This window comes from Balaenoptera musculus, chromosome 8 (assembly GCF_009873245.2).
Source record: "Balaenoptera musculus isolate JJ_BM4_2016_0621 chromosome 8, mBalMus1.pri.v3, whole genome shotgun sequence".
Lineage (NCBI taxonomy): Eukaryota > Metazoa > Chordata > Mammalia > Artiodactyla > Balaenopteridae > Balaenoptera > Balaenoptera musculus.
This window is the reverse complement of record NC_045792.1, coordinates 56,259,446-56,271,670: the sequence shown is the minus strand read 5'-3', so window position 1 is coordinate 56,271,670 and position 12,225 is coordinate 56,259,446. Positions and strand designations below refer to the sequence as shown.

Sequence of the window (12,225 nt, the reverse complement as noted above, 5' to 3'; positions counted from 1 at the left end):
CTTCCTCTACTTGGCTCTTAAAAAAATCTGTATTTCTGGGGCTTTACTAATCTCATACATTTGTCATAATTTGTGTGCTTGTTCATTCATTCATTTATTCACCAAATATTTACTAAGCACTACTTTGGGCCATGTTTTGTGCTAAATATATCAACAAACTTTCTCCTAATCCTAACTGAACTCTTTGACATAAGTATGATTATGTCTCTTCATAAATGAGAAAAGCAAGGCTAAAAGAGATAAAGTGACTTCCCTAAGGTCCCACAGCCAGTAAGTGATAGGTCTATGATTTGAATCCAAATCTGTAATCACTAAACACTATGCTCTTAGGACTACCATATGTTGCCCTTCACAATTAAAAAGTCAGAAGAAAATCTCAGCTTTGGAGTTTCTATTTCTGTTTAATCATACCCCATTCTTTTTTTCAGTTAATCATTTAGTTATGGTACCTTTTATGTTTAGGCATGGAACTAGGAATTTAAAAGACAATGAATAAGAAGCAGAAATATTCCATGCCTTCTGAAAGCTTAAAACTGCATGGAAGCCAAGGAGTAAGCAAGTATTTATAAATGTGGTAAATATTTTAAAGGAGAAATTCAAGATGCTATGGGAGACAGTAACAGGAGGTCCTAACCTCAGTGTGGAAGTGAGGAAATACTCACTTGAGGAAGTAATATTTCAGCTGATACCTAAGTGCTAAGTAGGAGCTGGTCCCATGAAAGTGGGTAGCAGGGGTCGTGAAAATTATCAAGGCAGGTGAAAGCAAGGTGCTTTTGAGAGGATGAAAAACAAGGTAAGGCTAGGGAGGCAGTCATTAGATCATTTGTGTCCACGTTGGCTCTGTAAAGGAGCGTGGATTTTATCCTATAGTCAATGGAAATCTGTCAGAGGTTTTTTGGCAGGGGGCTAATAGAAATTTTATAAAAATTGCTATGTCTGACACACGCAGAAAGGATGAGAAGACAGGAAAGGGTGGTGAGAGACCACTGTACTAGACATTGTTAACTGGCTTCTCCAGAGCCACTTCTCTACTTCTTCCTTGTTAAAGAACCCCAATATCGTTCACATTTCTCTGAGTGGATATATCCTTCAACTCCAGCTCCACAGGCTAAGTCTTGACTTTGTCTAATCCAGTCATGGTGGTCATGTTCCCCTAACCATTGACTGTTGGGATTTGTGATATAGGTTTGGCCAAGGAGACGCTGGCTGCTGGGGGTGGGAGGCCAGTTCCGGGAAGTTCTTACCTTTAAAAATCGATATAAGACAGTGACAATCCCTTTTCTACCTCTGGACGTTATCCTTTAAATGTGATGACCAGAGTTCAGCAGCCATCTCAGGATCATGAAGGCAATCAGCCCAAGAGGACAAGCTAATGTGCCGAGGATATAAGAGCAGAGAGATGGAGGAACCTGGGACTTGGAAGAAGTCATTAAACCAATGAATTAACCTACCCTAGAATAACAATGCCTCTGGCTTCTTTTTATGTGAAACAAAAGCATGCTAGTTGGTTCAAACTATAATAGTTAGGAAGTTACTGAATTAGTCCAATAAAAGATGATGGTAGCCCAGATTAGGGTGGTGGCAGGGCAGATGAAGAGAAGAATACAGATTTGACAACTAATGAAAGTACCAGGGCTTGGTAATGGCAGGGATGAGGGTGGTGAGGGAGAGGCACGTGTCAAGGATAACCCCAAGTTACTTGCTTGGTGACTGGGTAGATAGTATTGAGACCATCATTGAGACCATATATTAAACACTAGAAAAGAGGTGTTTTGGGGACTTGGAGTAAGGGGACTGGTGCAGTAGGTCAATATGAAGTGCCAGTGAAACATTCATATCCAATAAGCGGGTAGGTACCCCATTACTCTGAAAAACATCCTTGATGCTTCTGCTATCCAAAGTGGCAACATGGGTAACGAGCTATCTCAATTAGTGGGGGATGTATATGTTGAAAACAAAGGGGAAAAGAAGAGTCCTATGGGAAGTGCTTCTGCCCCTCCTCAGTACTGCTGCTTCAGTCTTCCTCATTCCCAGTGAGAAGTGGACCTAATAATCAAAGAAATTCCACAGGACTCTGCAAAAAGCTTATACTATCCACGTTGAGGGGAGATGTAACCAGCTGCCTCTTTGAAGCTCTCTTTCAACATCTGATCTGTGCAGAAACTTATCTCTTGGGAACCATAAGCAAAGCCTGGGAACAAAGTAGGCTGCCAGGGAGTTCTTCCTAGGGAGCTATGAGCACTGGACTGCACATGAATATTGGCTTTGCAAAGCCACTGAAGCACTGCACAGAGCAGATGTGAAATTACCTGGCTGGTCTCTAACACAGCCACCCCAGTCCCCTTTGTAAAGCCTGCCCCAGACACTGGGTATATCTAGTTGGCATCCCTGGCTTTCAGCCAGACACTAAACCCAAAGGACAAAGGTTGTGGTATGTGGGGCCTCCCCAATTCCCCTGCTCCTAGAGAGATCTCCCCAGAGCAGAGCAGGAATCTTTACACTCTACTAGGTGCTAGAATACGATTTTTCAATTTACTGTTCCACCTGACCTACTGCTTTGCCTCTCTGGCTCAATTAAGACTTTTTACTTGATAAAATATAAAGGCACAGCCTTTGCAGTCGGTAGACCAGAGTTCTAATTCTGAGTAGTTCTAATCCTGGGTAAACCAGAGTCCTAATTACTAGCTGAGGGACCTTGGCCAAGGCAAATTACTTCTTGGGCCCTCAGTTTTCTCATCTGCACAATGGCAACAACATAATAGGGATGATAATACCTATCTCATAAGGTGGATGTAAAGAAAGCTTTACATATAAAGAAAGCTCTGGGTCCCTTCATCATCCTGGCTATACTCAATTTGCCAAGATCACTCTAATAGTTTGGGGTGGATTGGGGGTAACTGTACCAGAGGGAAGCAGGGCAAGTCCTTGCCCCCCACCAAGACAGTCGTCAGCTGGTGCTGCCAGCCTTTCAGGATGCATTTACTCTCACCAGAAAAGCCTGGTCCAGCACGTGTCCCGGAGTGTCCACTTGGTTTTCCTGTCGAGACCCTTTCTTTCCTCCAACCTCAAAAGAAACCTTCTGGCTTTCCTGACCTTCAGCTCGTGCTTCAACCACACCCCTGGGCTTCTTCTTGAGGCTACATTTCCGAGCCACTAACCAGTGTCCTCGGCCTGTTGAGAAGATCAGAACAGTGACAAGGAGCAAACTCCCCCAAAGCCACAACTCGTGCACTTACAGAATGTTTATCTTTAATACTAAAACAAAAATTAGCTCCTCATTACCTAATATGCACCAGATACCGTGCTGCAGCTGGGGAGGGGGAGCGGCTATATACCTGTCTTATTTAATTGGCCCCCAACCCCAAACCCAGTGAAGACATGCTACTGCTCCTATTTTACAGACAAAAAGGCTAAGACTCAAAGTGTAGAATGACTTGCCCAATTCCTTCCTCCACATTTTTGCCTCCAAACTCTAATTGTTCCTTCAAGATTGTAGGTCAGGTATTTCCTATTCTGTGAAGCCTTCCCTGACTCTCCTCAGCAGAGCTGATCATTTTTTCCTGGGCCAGCTAGTTATTGCCCCATTTGTCATCTCTTGGGTAAAGGTAAAGCCCATTGTGTGACACCAACTCAATGGGCTACATCTTCCCAGAACTTACCCTGGATTCTATCATTATACGGCAAAAGTTGCATTAGGAGCTCAGGCATTTTTTAAAGACCCAATAATACATGCTCACTGTAGAACGAACTAGAAAATGTATGTTAAGTAAAAAGAAGAATATGAGGTTTACTAGTAAGCCTGCCTAACAAAAATCATGACAACATTCTGGAATCTGTTCTCTCCTTCATCACTAGTTTATTCACTGTAATCTGTAATTATTGTATTTGTTCGCTTGTTTATTGTCTGTCTTGCCCTCTAGAGTGGAAGCTCCATGAGAGCACAGACTTTGATTCATTCATCTCAGTATTCCCAAGGCCTGCACAGAGCTTACCACACTGTGAGTGTTGCTGAACTTACCCTGAGCCACAGCTCTCACCCACAATCATCCGTTCAGACCTTTTCTGAGCATCTACTTTGTGCCAGGAGTTGGGGCTATGGAGAAGAATACAACGGAGGATTCGAAGGAGCTCAATAATGTAAAGGGTGCTGTGAAGCCCAGAGCGGGGAGCTACCAGCATAGGGCATGAGCTAGATCTTGTATGTTGAAAGTTGACTAGGTGGAGATGGAAAAACCAAGCAGCCTGGGCAGAGGGAAGAGCACAAGCAGTACTCAGATGTATGAAAGATTGGGACTGCACAGAAGAACAGCACAGAGCTGTGGGAACCAGCCTGGTGCCCCTGACCACTGGCTCTCTGCCTGCATAGCCCGCTACCCCTGCCTCAAGGGCTTGCCTTCGCTCACCTGACCACTGCTGCTAATCCTGCCTCTTGGATGCAGCTCCCATCCTATGTCTGAGGTGAGCCAGTTCCTATTCCCATCCTGGGTCTGACAGCCCAGGCACTCATTTCCCAGGGCTGCCCCCATCTGGGCCATGGACCTTTGTCCTATCCCAATAGCCCAAACTCCTAGAGCCTCCAGCCTGAGTTGGTGCCAAAACCGCCAACAGAGCCAGGAAGGAAGGCCTGGAGTGTGTGGGGAGATAGACCTGAGGGAAAAGAGATGAGGCTGCAGAGGTCAGCAGAGTCAGATCTCAAAGGTCTTGAGGACCAGAATAAGGAGTTTGGGTTTTAATGGGGTAGGCTTTTAGCAGGAAGAGTATTCATGGGAAGGTTTTTTTCCCCTGTAAATTTTCATTTTGAGATAATTTCAGACTTCCAGAAAAGCTGTAAAAATAATACAGAGTTCCTGTACAGCTTTCACCCAGGTTCCCTAATGTTAACATCTTATATAATCATAATACAATGGTTAAAACCAAGAAATTAACACTGGCATAATATTAGTAATGAATCTACAGCCCTTCTTGATTTTGTCAGTTTTCTCACTAATGCCCTCTTTCTGTTCCAGGATCCAATCCAAGATTTCACATTTCATTTAGTTGTCACGTCTCCTTAGTTTCCCCCAAACTGTGACAGTTCTGTAGTCTCTATTTTTCTTGTATGATCTTGACACTTTTGAAGAGTACTAGTCAACTGCTTTATCAAATGTCCCTCAATTTGAGTTTGTTTGATGTTTTCCCATAATTAGACTAAGGCCTTGTAGTTTGGCAAGAAGTGATGCTGTGCCCTCCTCAGCACAAAATGTCAGCGCATACATGATGTCAATATGTCTTATTACTGGTGATGTTTATTTTGATCACTTGGCCAGGTGGTATCGGCTTAGTTTCTCTTAGTTACTAAGAAGTCCCTTTGTAATTAATAAAGATAGCTCAAGACTATACAAATATCCTGTTTCTCATCATACTTTGACCCACTAATCCTAGCATCTGTGATGATTAATTTTGTGTCAACTTGGCTAGACTATGATAAGCAGTTAGTCAATCAAACGCTAACTAGGTGTTGCTGTGAAGGTATATTGTAGGTGTGGCTAACATCCACAACCAGTTGACCTGAAGTAAAGGAGACTATCCTTGATGATGTGTGGGTCTCACCCACTCACTTGAAAGACCTTAAAAGCAAATACAGGCTTCCCAAAGAAATAAGAAATTTTGCCTTAAGACTGCAGCATCAGCTCTTCCCTGAGTTTTCAGCTTGCCTGTCCTATAGATTTCAGACTTGCCAGCCTCCACATTTCATAAACCAATTCCTTAAAAATACATAATTTATATATGTGTGTTGGTCCATATGTATATACACATATACGTATATGAAAACAAAACTTGTAGGAGATACACACACACACACACGGACATACATACACACATCTTATTGAGTCTATTTCTCTGAAGAACCCTGACTGATAGAGCATCCATAGAAGTTTCTTGCCTGTAAAAGTTATTACTGTGATGTTTCAATAGTGATTTTCCCCCAAAAAAGTGATTTTCCCCCAAAAAAGTAATTTTCTATTTCCTTCATTCCTTCTACATTTATTAACTGTAATTCTATTGTAAGGAAGGACTCTTCCTTCTCCCCCACTTATGTATTCTTAATTTAATTATATCAGCATGGGATCATGACTATTTACTTATTCTACGGATTACAACACAATTCTACCTTTATTTATTTTGCTGCTCATATTGTTCCAGCTTTGGCCATTGGGCGCTCCTTCAGTTTGGCACCTATGTCCTTTCAAATTGCCCCCATCATTTTTCTGAGCACTGCTTTATTTTCTGGCACCACATAATGTTCCAGGCTCAATATGTATTTTTCTTGCCTCAGCCCTAGAAACAGGTTTTTGTCTGAGGAGCCCTGGCTTTGTTTACTGGAGAATGGTATTTAGAAATCAACATCTAGGCGGCAGGCATGCTCTTTGCGACTGAGGTGTCATTGCCCTCAGTGGGCCAGGAAATACATGTACATATACTAACACATGCAGATACATACGGCTATATTTATTTCTCTATCTGTCCATCTATGTGTGTGTGAGGGGGTGTGGATGTGAAATCATGAGTGCACACTGAGAGCTCCATGGGAGGGTTTTCAACAGATAGGTGGCCAAAGAAGGTCTCTGTGTGAAAAATGAAATCACTCAAGAGAAGTGGGGAGCACAGGCTGGAGGAGAAGGTTCTTCTACTGTTCCATGTACAGAGTGACCAGCACGTCATTTCATCTAGGGTAAGCTAGGGGTACTTCTCCCTGGCTCTACCCTTTCAAAGCAGCAAATCCAATCCAGTGAACCCACACTTCTCGGCAGCGTTCCATCAGCAGGACTCCGCGCAGCATGAGGAGGAGTCCCTGCCCCAGGGGAGTCTTTCACTAGATAAATGTTTGAAAAACTACTTAGCAGATTCAACTTTAAGCCATTTTATTTAGGAGCTGGGCAGACTATAATTACGCATCAAGTAAGAAACACAGAAAGGAAGATGGCTGACAAGAGAGAATGGGCACTGAGGGATAGAGTAGCTGGACACGGCTTACTGGAAGAAGTGGGAGAAGGGCTGGGCCTTGCGGTATGGGAGGAGTTTGGATAACTGGGATGAGGGCTGGAACATTCTGGGCGAATGTTAAAAAGCTATGTGGAAATATTAGAAACACTATGGAACAGGGCATAAATCAAGGAAAAGGGTTGTAAAAAAGGATAAGGGGGGTTAGAGCAGAAGGTAAAGGAACCAGCAGTGAGAAGTCACTAAACAGAAGGGAACACTATGGTTAGATGTGCACTTTAGAAGGTTCCCTGAGAACCCTTGTGCACTGTTGGTGGGAATGTAAATTGGTGCAGCCACTGTGGAAAACACTGTGGAGTTTCCTCGAAAAACTAAAAACAGAACTACCATATGATCCAGCAATTCCACTCCTGGGTATATATCCGAAAAAAAACAAAGTCACTAATTCAAAAACATACATGCACCCCAATGTTCACAGCAGCATTATTTACAACAGCCAAGACATGGAAGCAAGCCAAGTGTCCATCAACAGAGGAATGGATAAAGAAGCTGTGGTACATATATACAATGGAATACTACTCAGCCATAAAAAAGAATGAAATTTTGCCATTTGCAACAACATGGATGGGCTTGGAGGGCATTATGCTAAGTGAAATAACTCAGAGAAAGATAAATACTGCATGATATTGCTTCTATGTGGAATTTAAAAAATACAACGAACTAGTGAATATAACATAAAAGAAGCAGAGCCACAGATACAGAGAACAAACTAGTGGTGACCAGTGGGTGGGGGGGTGGTGAAGGGGCAATATAGGTGTGAGAGAGTGGGAGGTACCAATTGCTGGGTGTAAGTTAGGCTCAAGGATGTACTGTACAACACGGAGAATACAGCCAATATCTGTAAATGGAAAGTAACCTGGAAAAACTGTATAAAAATAAAAGAATTCTAATAAGTAAATAAAATTAAAAAAAATAAGGCTCCCTGAGACTGCTGGGGGGAGATGGATTGGAAGGGAGGGATTGTGTAGGGGCAGGGAACAGCAGGGAAGGCGTTGAAGAGGAAGAAATGGGTGTCAGGGACATTCTGAAGCAGGAGCTGGGTGTGAGGCAAACATACTGATCTGAGAAGTCACCTGACCTTCCTCTGGCATTCGAAGCAGATTTTTGGCCGGAAAGCAGTTGCTCAGATAAGGCTTCCCATCATCCAGTTTGTAGACTCCTGAGGAGGCCATGTCCCTAAGAGCCAAGCAAGAAAGTAAGGAGTGAGAAGGGACAGGGCTGCTCTCTCACCCCAACACAGTCTGTGAGCCCACCAGGACCACCCCTAACACACACCCTAGCTCCGAGGCCCTAGAGGCCCACTGTCCTACTTCAGAAATGGGCCGACCCTTTAGATAACAAGGGAGATAGGCCCTGGGTTTTTCGGTTCAAATCAACCGTAGCTCAGTGAAACACTAGAAAAACCATCACTTTTGGGCTCAGACCTGGTTTGAATCTTGGCTCTTGCCTGACTCACTGACTGGGAAAATTCTCTACCCCTCTAAGCCTCAGTTTCCTTGCCTGTAAAATGTCTACCTTAATAGACAAAGGAGAAGATCAAGTTGGAAAGGTAGTGCCTGGTACATATTAAGTGTTCACAAGCTATGTTCTTCGTTTTGAGTTCAGGGAAGAGGGCTCTCATACTTTAGGCAAGATGATGTGCAAATAATGAGATGTGAACTGGATAAATGGGGTTTGAGAGATGAACTGAGTTTTCTGATAGAGAGAAGGATAAGCATTAATAGAAAGGGCCACAGGATTAAGGGCATGGTGGTGGGTACATCTGGCACAGTAAAGAAAGAACCTGACCCAGGAAGGGGAAGGAGGTGTGTTTGGGAGTCTTGGACAATAAGGCTGAATGGGAAGGATGGTGCCTGCTTCTTGAAGGCCTTCAGTGCCAGGCTAGGAGCCCAGGCTCCACATTGCAGGTAATGGAGAGACGTGGATGATATCTAAGTTGGGGAGAGCCATGACCCAAGCTGTGCTTTAGAAAGAGAGGTCTGACAAATATAATGCCTGGTGAAATGGGATTCCATTGGTCAGGAGTCACGAAAATTCCAGCTCAGAAGTACACTCACGGCTTTCATTAAATCTTTCATCGTCTCCCACCTAGAACACTGAAACAGTCTTCTGACTGGATTCCCACTGAGCAAGCTTGAGCCTGGTCTTGAAGGCCCCTGGAGACCTATGTCCTAACTTTCCAGCTCCAGCCATTCCGCCCAAGAGGCTCACAGAATCATTTTCTATTCCCCCAAACACATTCGGTCTTCCATGCCTTTGTTCTTAGTGTTCCTTTGGCCTAAAATAGCTCTTTCCACCGTGTTCGTCTGGCTGATCTCATGCTTTAAGATTCAGCTCAAATGCCACTTCCTTTAGGCAAAAAATCTCTTATCAAAGATCTAAATTTTTTTGAACCTTAAGCTCTTAGAGATTGAGATTTTTCTTTAAAAGGATCCAGTCATTCCCTAATCTGCTTTGGGATAGCTTCAGACAATTTGGGTAGCAGAGGTTTGGGAACCTGGCCAGGGGAAGGGAGACCCTGGCAAGAGTGTGGAACCCTGAGATGGAGGGTCTGGGAAGAGATTCAGTACAAAGAAGGAGCAGAGTGGAGAGCTGGGATCAGGTGTCCTGAGAAAATGTTTCCTGGAAGTGACAAATATGAAAAGTAGAGGGGTGCAGTAGGAGGCGGCAACAATTTTAGAGACAAGAGACTTAAATTTGAGACTAGTTTCTACTACTAAGCTGAGTGACCTTCTGCAAATCACTTTACCTCTTTGTGCCTCAGATTTCTCACATATAAAATGAGGATTAAAACCTGTGCCTCAGAGAATTGTTGTGAGAATTAAATGAGGTAATAGAAAAAACAAGCTTCTTTCTAGACCCAGTCCAGATGCCATCCCTTCCATAAAGTCCTCACTGAACCAACCAGAGGGACATAACTGCTGTTTTAGCTAAACTCTGGAGTTTTTCTTCTGTAAGTCTTTCATGGCCAGACCCCTTCCTACCTCATAAGATTACTAACAGTCATGAGGGGGCTGTTTCAATGGTCTCTGAACCAACCTCCAAGTCTGGAAACATGTCCAATTCACTGTCTCTCTTCCACTCTTGGAAAGCTCATAGGAAACACCCAATAAACATATGTGAGCCAAATGAAGGGTACAATGGTACTCCCAGGGCCCAAGAGTTTTTATACATATTTCTAATCTCCCTAACTAGACTTTGAGCGCCTCCAGAAGGACAGCATCTATGGTGTTCATCTCTTCACTCCCAGTACCTAACACCTGGCACATAATAGATTCCATAAGTACCTGTGGAATGAATGAGTGATCTTGACATGTCCTTTGGTTCAACACAGGGCACTGTGAATTTCCTTATCCCTGACCACCCTGAAAAGGGTTGGGGGCCCTTTCTATGTGCTTCCATGATACTCCATACTTCTCCTAGTATAACACTTATCACTTTATTATAATTGTTTTCTCCCCTTACCAACTTCCCACCTGCTATAGGGCCTATAATACCTAGTGACCTATATAATCCCAGAGCCTAGCATAGAGCCTAGAACACATTAAAAATGTGTTGGGAAGATGAAGGGATGGATGGATGGTTGGATAGGGAAGACAGTCATCCAGTCAATCTGTCTTTCAGGAAATCCCTCTTGTGACCAGTCACACCTATCTGCTAGATGGGTGAATGAATGAATGAATGAATGAGTAAATAGCTGCCTGGAAAATGTTAGAGAAGATGACTTCTGGAGAAAACTCCAGTAACTTACAGAATATGGGGACCTTGGCTCTGATTTGCATAGTACTTACTTGATCTCTGATCTTGGGAAAGACCTCTTGACTTCCTTTTTTTTTTTTTTCTTCACCTGTAAAATAGATATTGCACTCCTTCTTAGTTTGCCATTTAGAGCTCTTGAACTTTCTCATTAATTATATCCTACTGTGACCCTTTGCTCCAAAATGTGTCTCACCTGGGGCCTAGAAAAATACCACAGGACTAAAGATCCCAGAAACAGATAGAAAAGAAATAGAGACAGAGACATAGACAGGGGGGTGGAACAAGAGAATAATTTTATGACAATGGGGTGGGCCTAGAGTGCTTAATAGGAAGTGCAAATCACAAATTAGAAAGGAAAGGATCATTTATATGACCATTTACACAAAATAAACTTATGCATGTGCATGATAAAACCAGCAAAGACAAAGTTGAAAGGTAAGACACACACACATACACACGCAAACACAGAATAATGCTTCTCATCTGCATGCAGTTGCTTTTTCCATTCCTTTGGTCTATCACACTTCTGCCCCTCTTCTTTGCCTGACGCATACAGAAAAATTTCCTGTATATCCCCCTCCTCAGGCTGACCCTTATCTGTGTTACCACCTCAGCCTACCTCTTAATGAAGGCACCGTGCCACACTGTATTATAATGGCCTGCTTACCTGTCTGTTCCCCACTCCTCACACCCTAACCTCAGTGAGCCTCTCTAAGGCCAGGCCTGGGTCCTACCTATATCTTTATCCCCAGCGCCTCAAACAGGGTCTGGTCCATTGAAGAGGCTCAATTGAGTGCTTACTGAACTAAATGGAACCATGAACACAATACTATGGAGTTCTTCATTCTGTCTGCAAAGAAGGAAGAAGGATCAGGGAAGGTTTCACAGAGCAGGTGACATTAGAGCTGGGTCTTGAAACATAAGTTATAAAAAGATAAAAAGCTACAGGGGCATCTGACTGGATTGTTTCACATAGGTGAAGAAACTGCATCTAATAGTTTTTAGTAATAATTATGGTCATGTGAGTGTTAGCTTTATCAAGACGGGTGTTTTGCCTGTTATTCAGGGGTATGTGCCCAGTGACCAGAACAGTGACCGCTCCATAGTAGGTACTCAGTTTGTTCAATCATTTGGACACTTATATGAGGAATTCGTGGGGAGTTAAAAAAAAATGAAGCAGTGTAGTAGATCATAGTGTATTAAGTCCTGTTATGTGATAACTCTAAGTCATTAGAGTAGGAGTTCCATGAAAGTAGGGAACAGGTCTTTTCTGATCCCCTAGTATCCCTTAGTACAGTTCCAAGCAATGTTGGTGCTCAATAAATATTTGTGTAAAAAAAAAGAATTAATAAAAATCTGGAATATTATTACATCCTAAAACTGTAAAGGCAGAGTGGCAAAGGTGAGATAGGTTGAGACCTGTGA

General features: G+C 43.1%; 1 protein-coding gene across 3 annotated transcripts in view; it reads right to left on the bottom strand.

Moving 5' to 3' along the window:
- The window catches only part of XRRA1 (X-ray radiation resistance associated 1), an 84,730-nt gene that overhangs the window by 71,245 nt on the left and 1,260 nt on the right, over nucleotides 1-12,225 (bottom strand). For 2 of the 3 annotated variants that reach the window (XM_036861587.1, XM_036861588.1), the window contains exons 2-4: nucleotides 10,833-10,888; nucleotides 8,120-8,217; nucleotides 2,990-3,171 (exon numbers count right to left, since the gene is read on the bottom strand). In XM_036861587.1, coding sequence (XP_036717482.1) covers nucleotides 2,990-3,171; nucleotides 8,120-8,213 — 276 coding nt within the window. In that variant the 5' untranslated portion in view covers nucleotides 8,214-8,217; nucleotides 10,833-10,888. Of the gene's footprint in view, nucleotides 1-2,989; nucleotides 3,172-8,119; nucleotides 8,218-10,832; nucleotides 10,889-12,225 lie in introns of those variants that run through there. The other variant, XM_036861590.1, reaches the window with a different exon arrangement.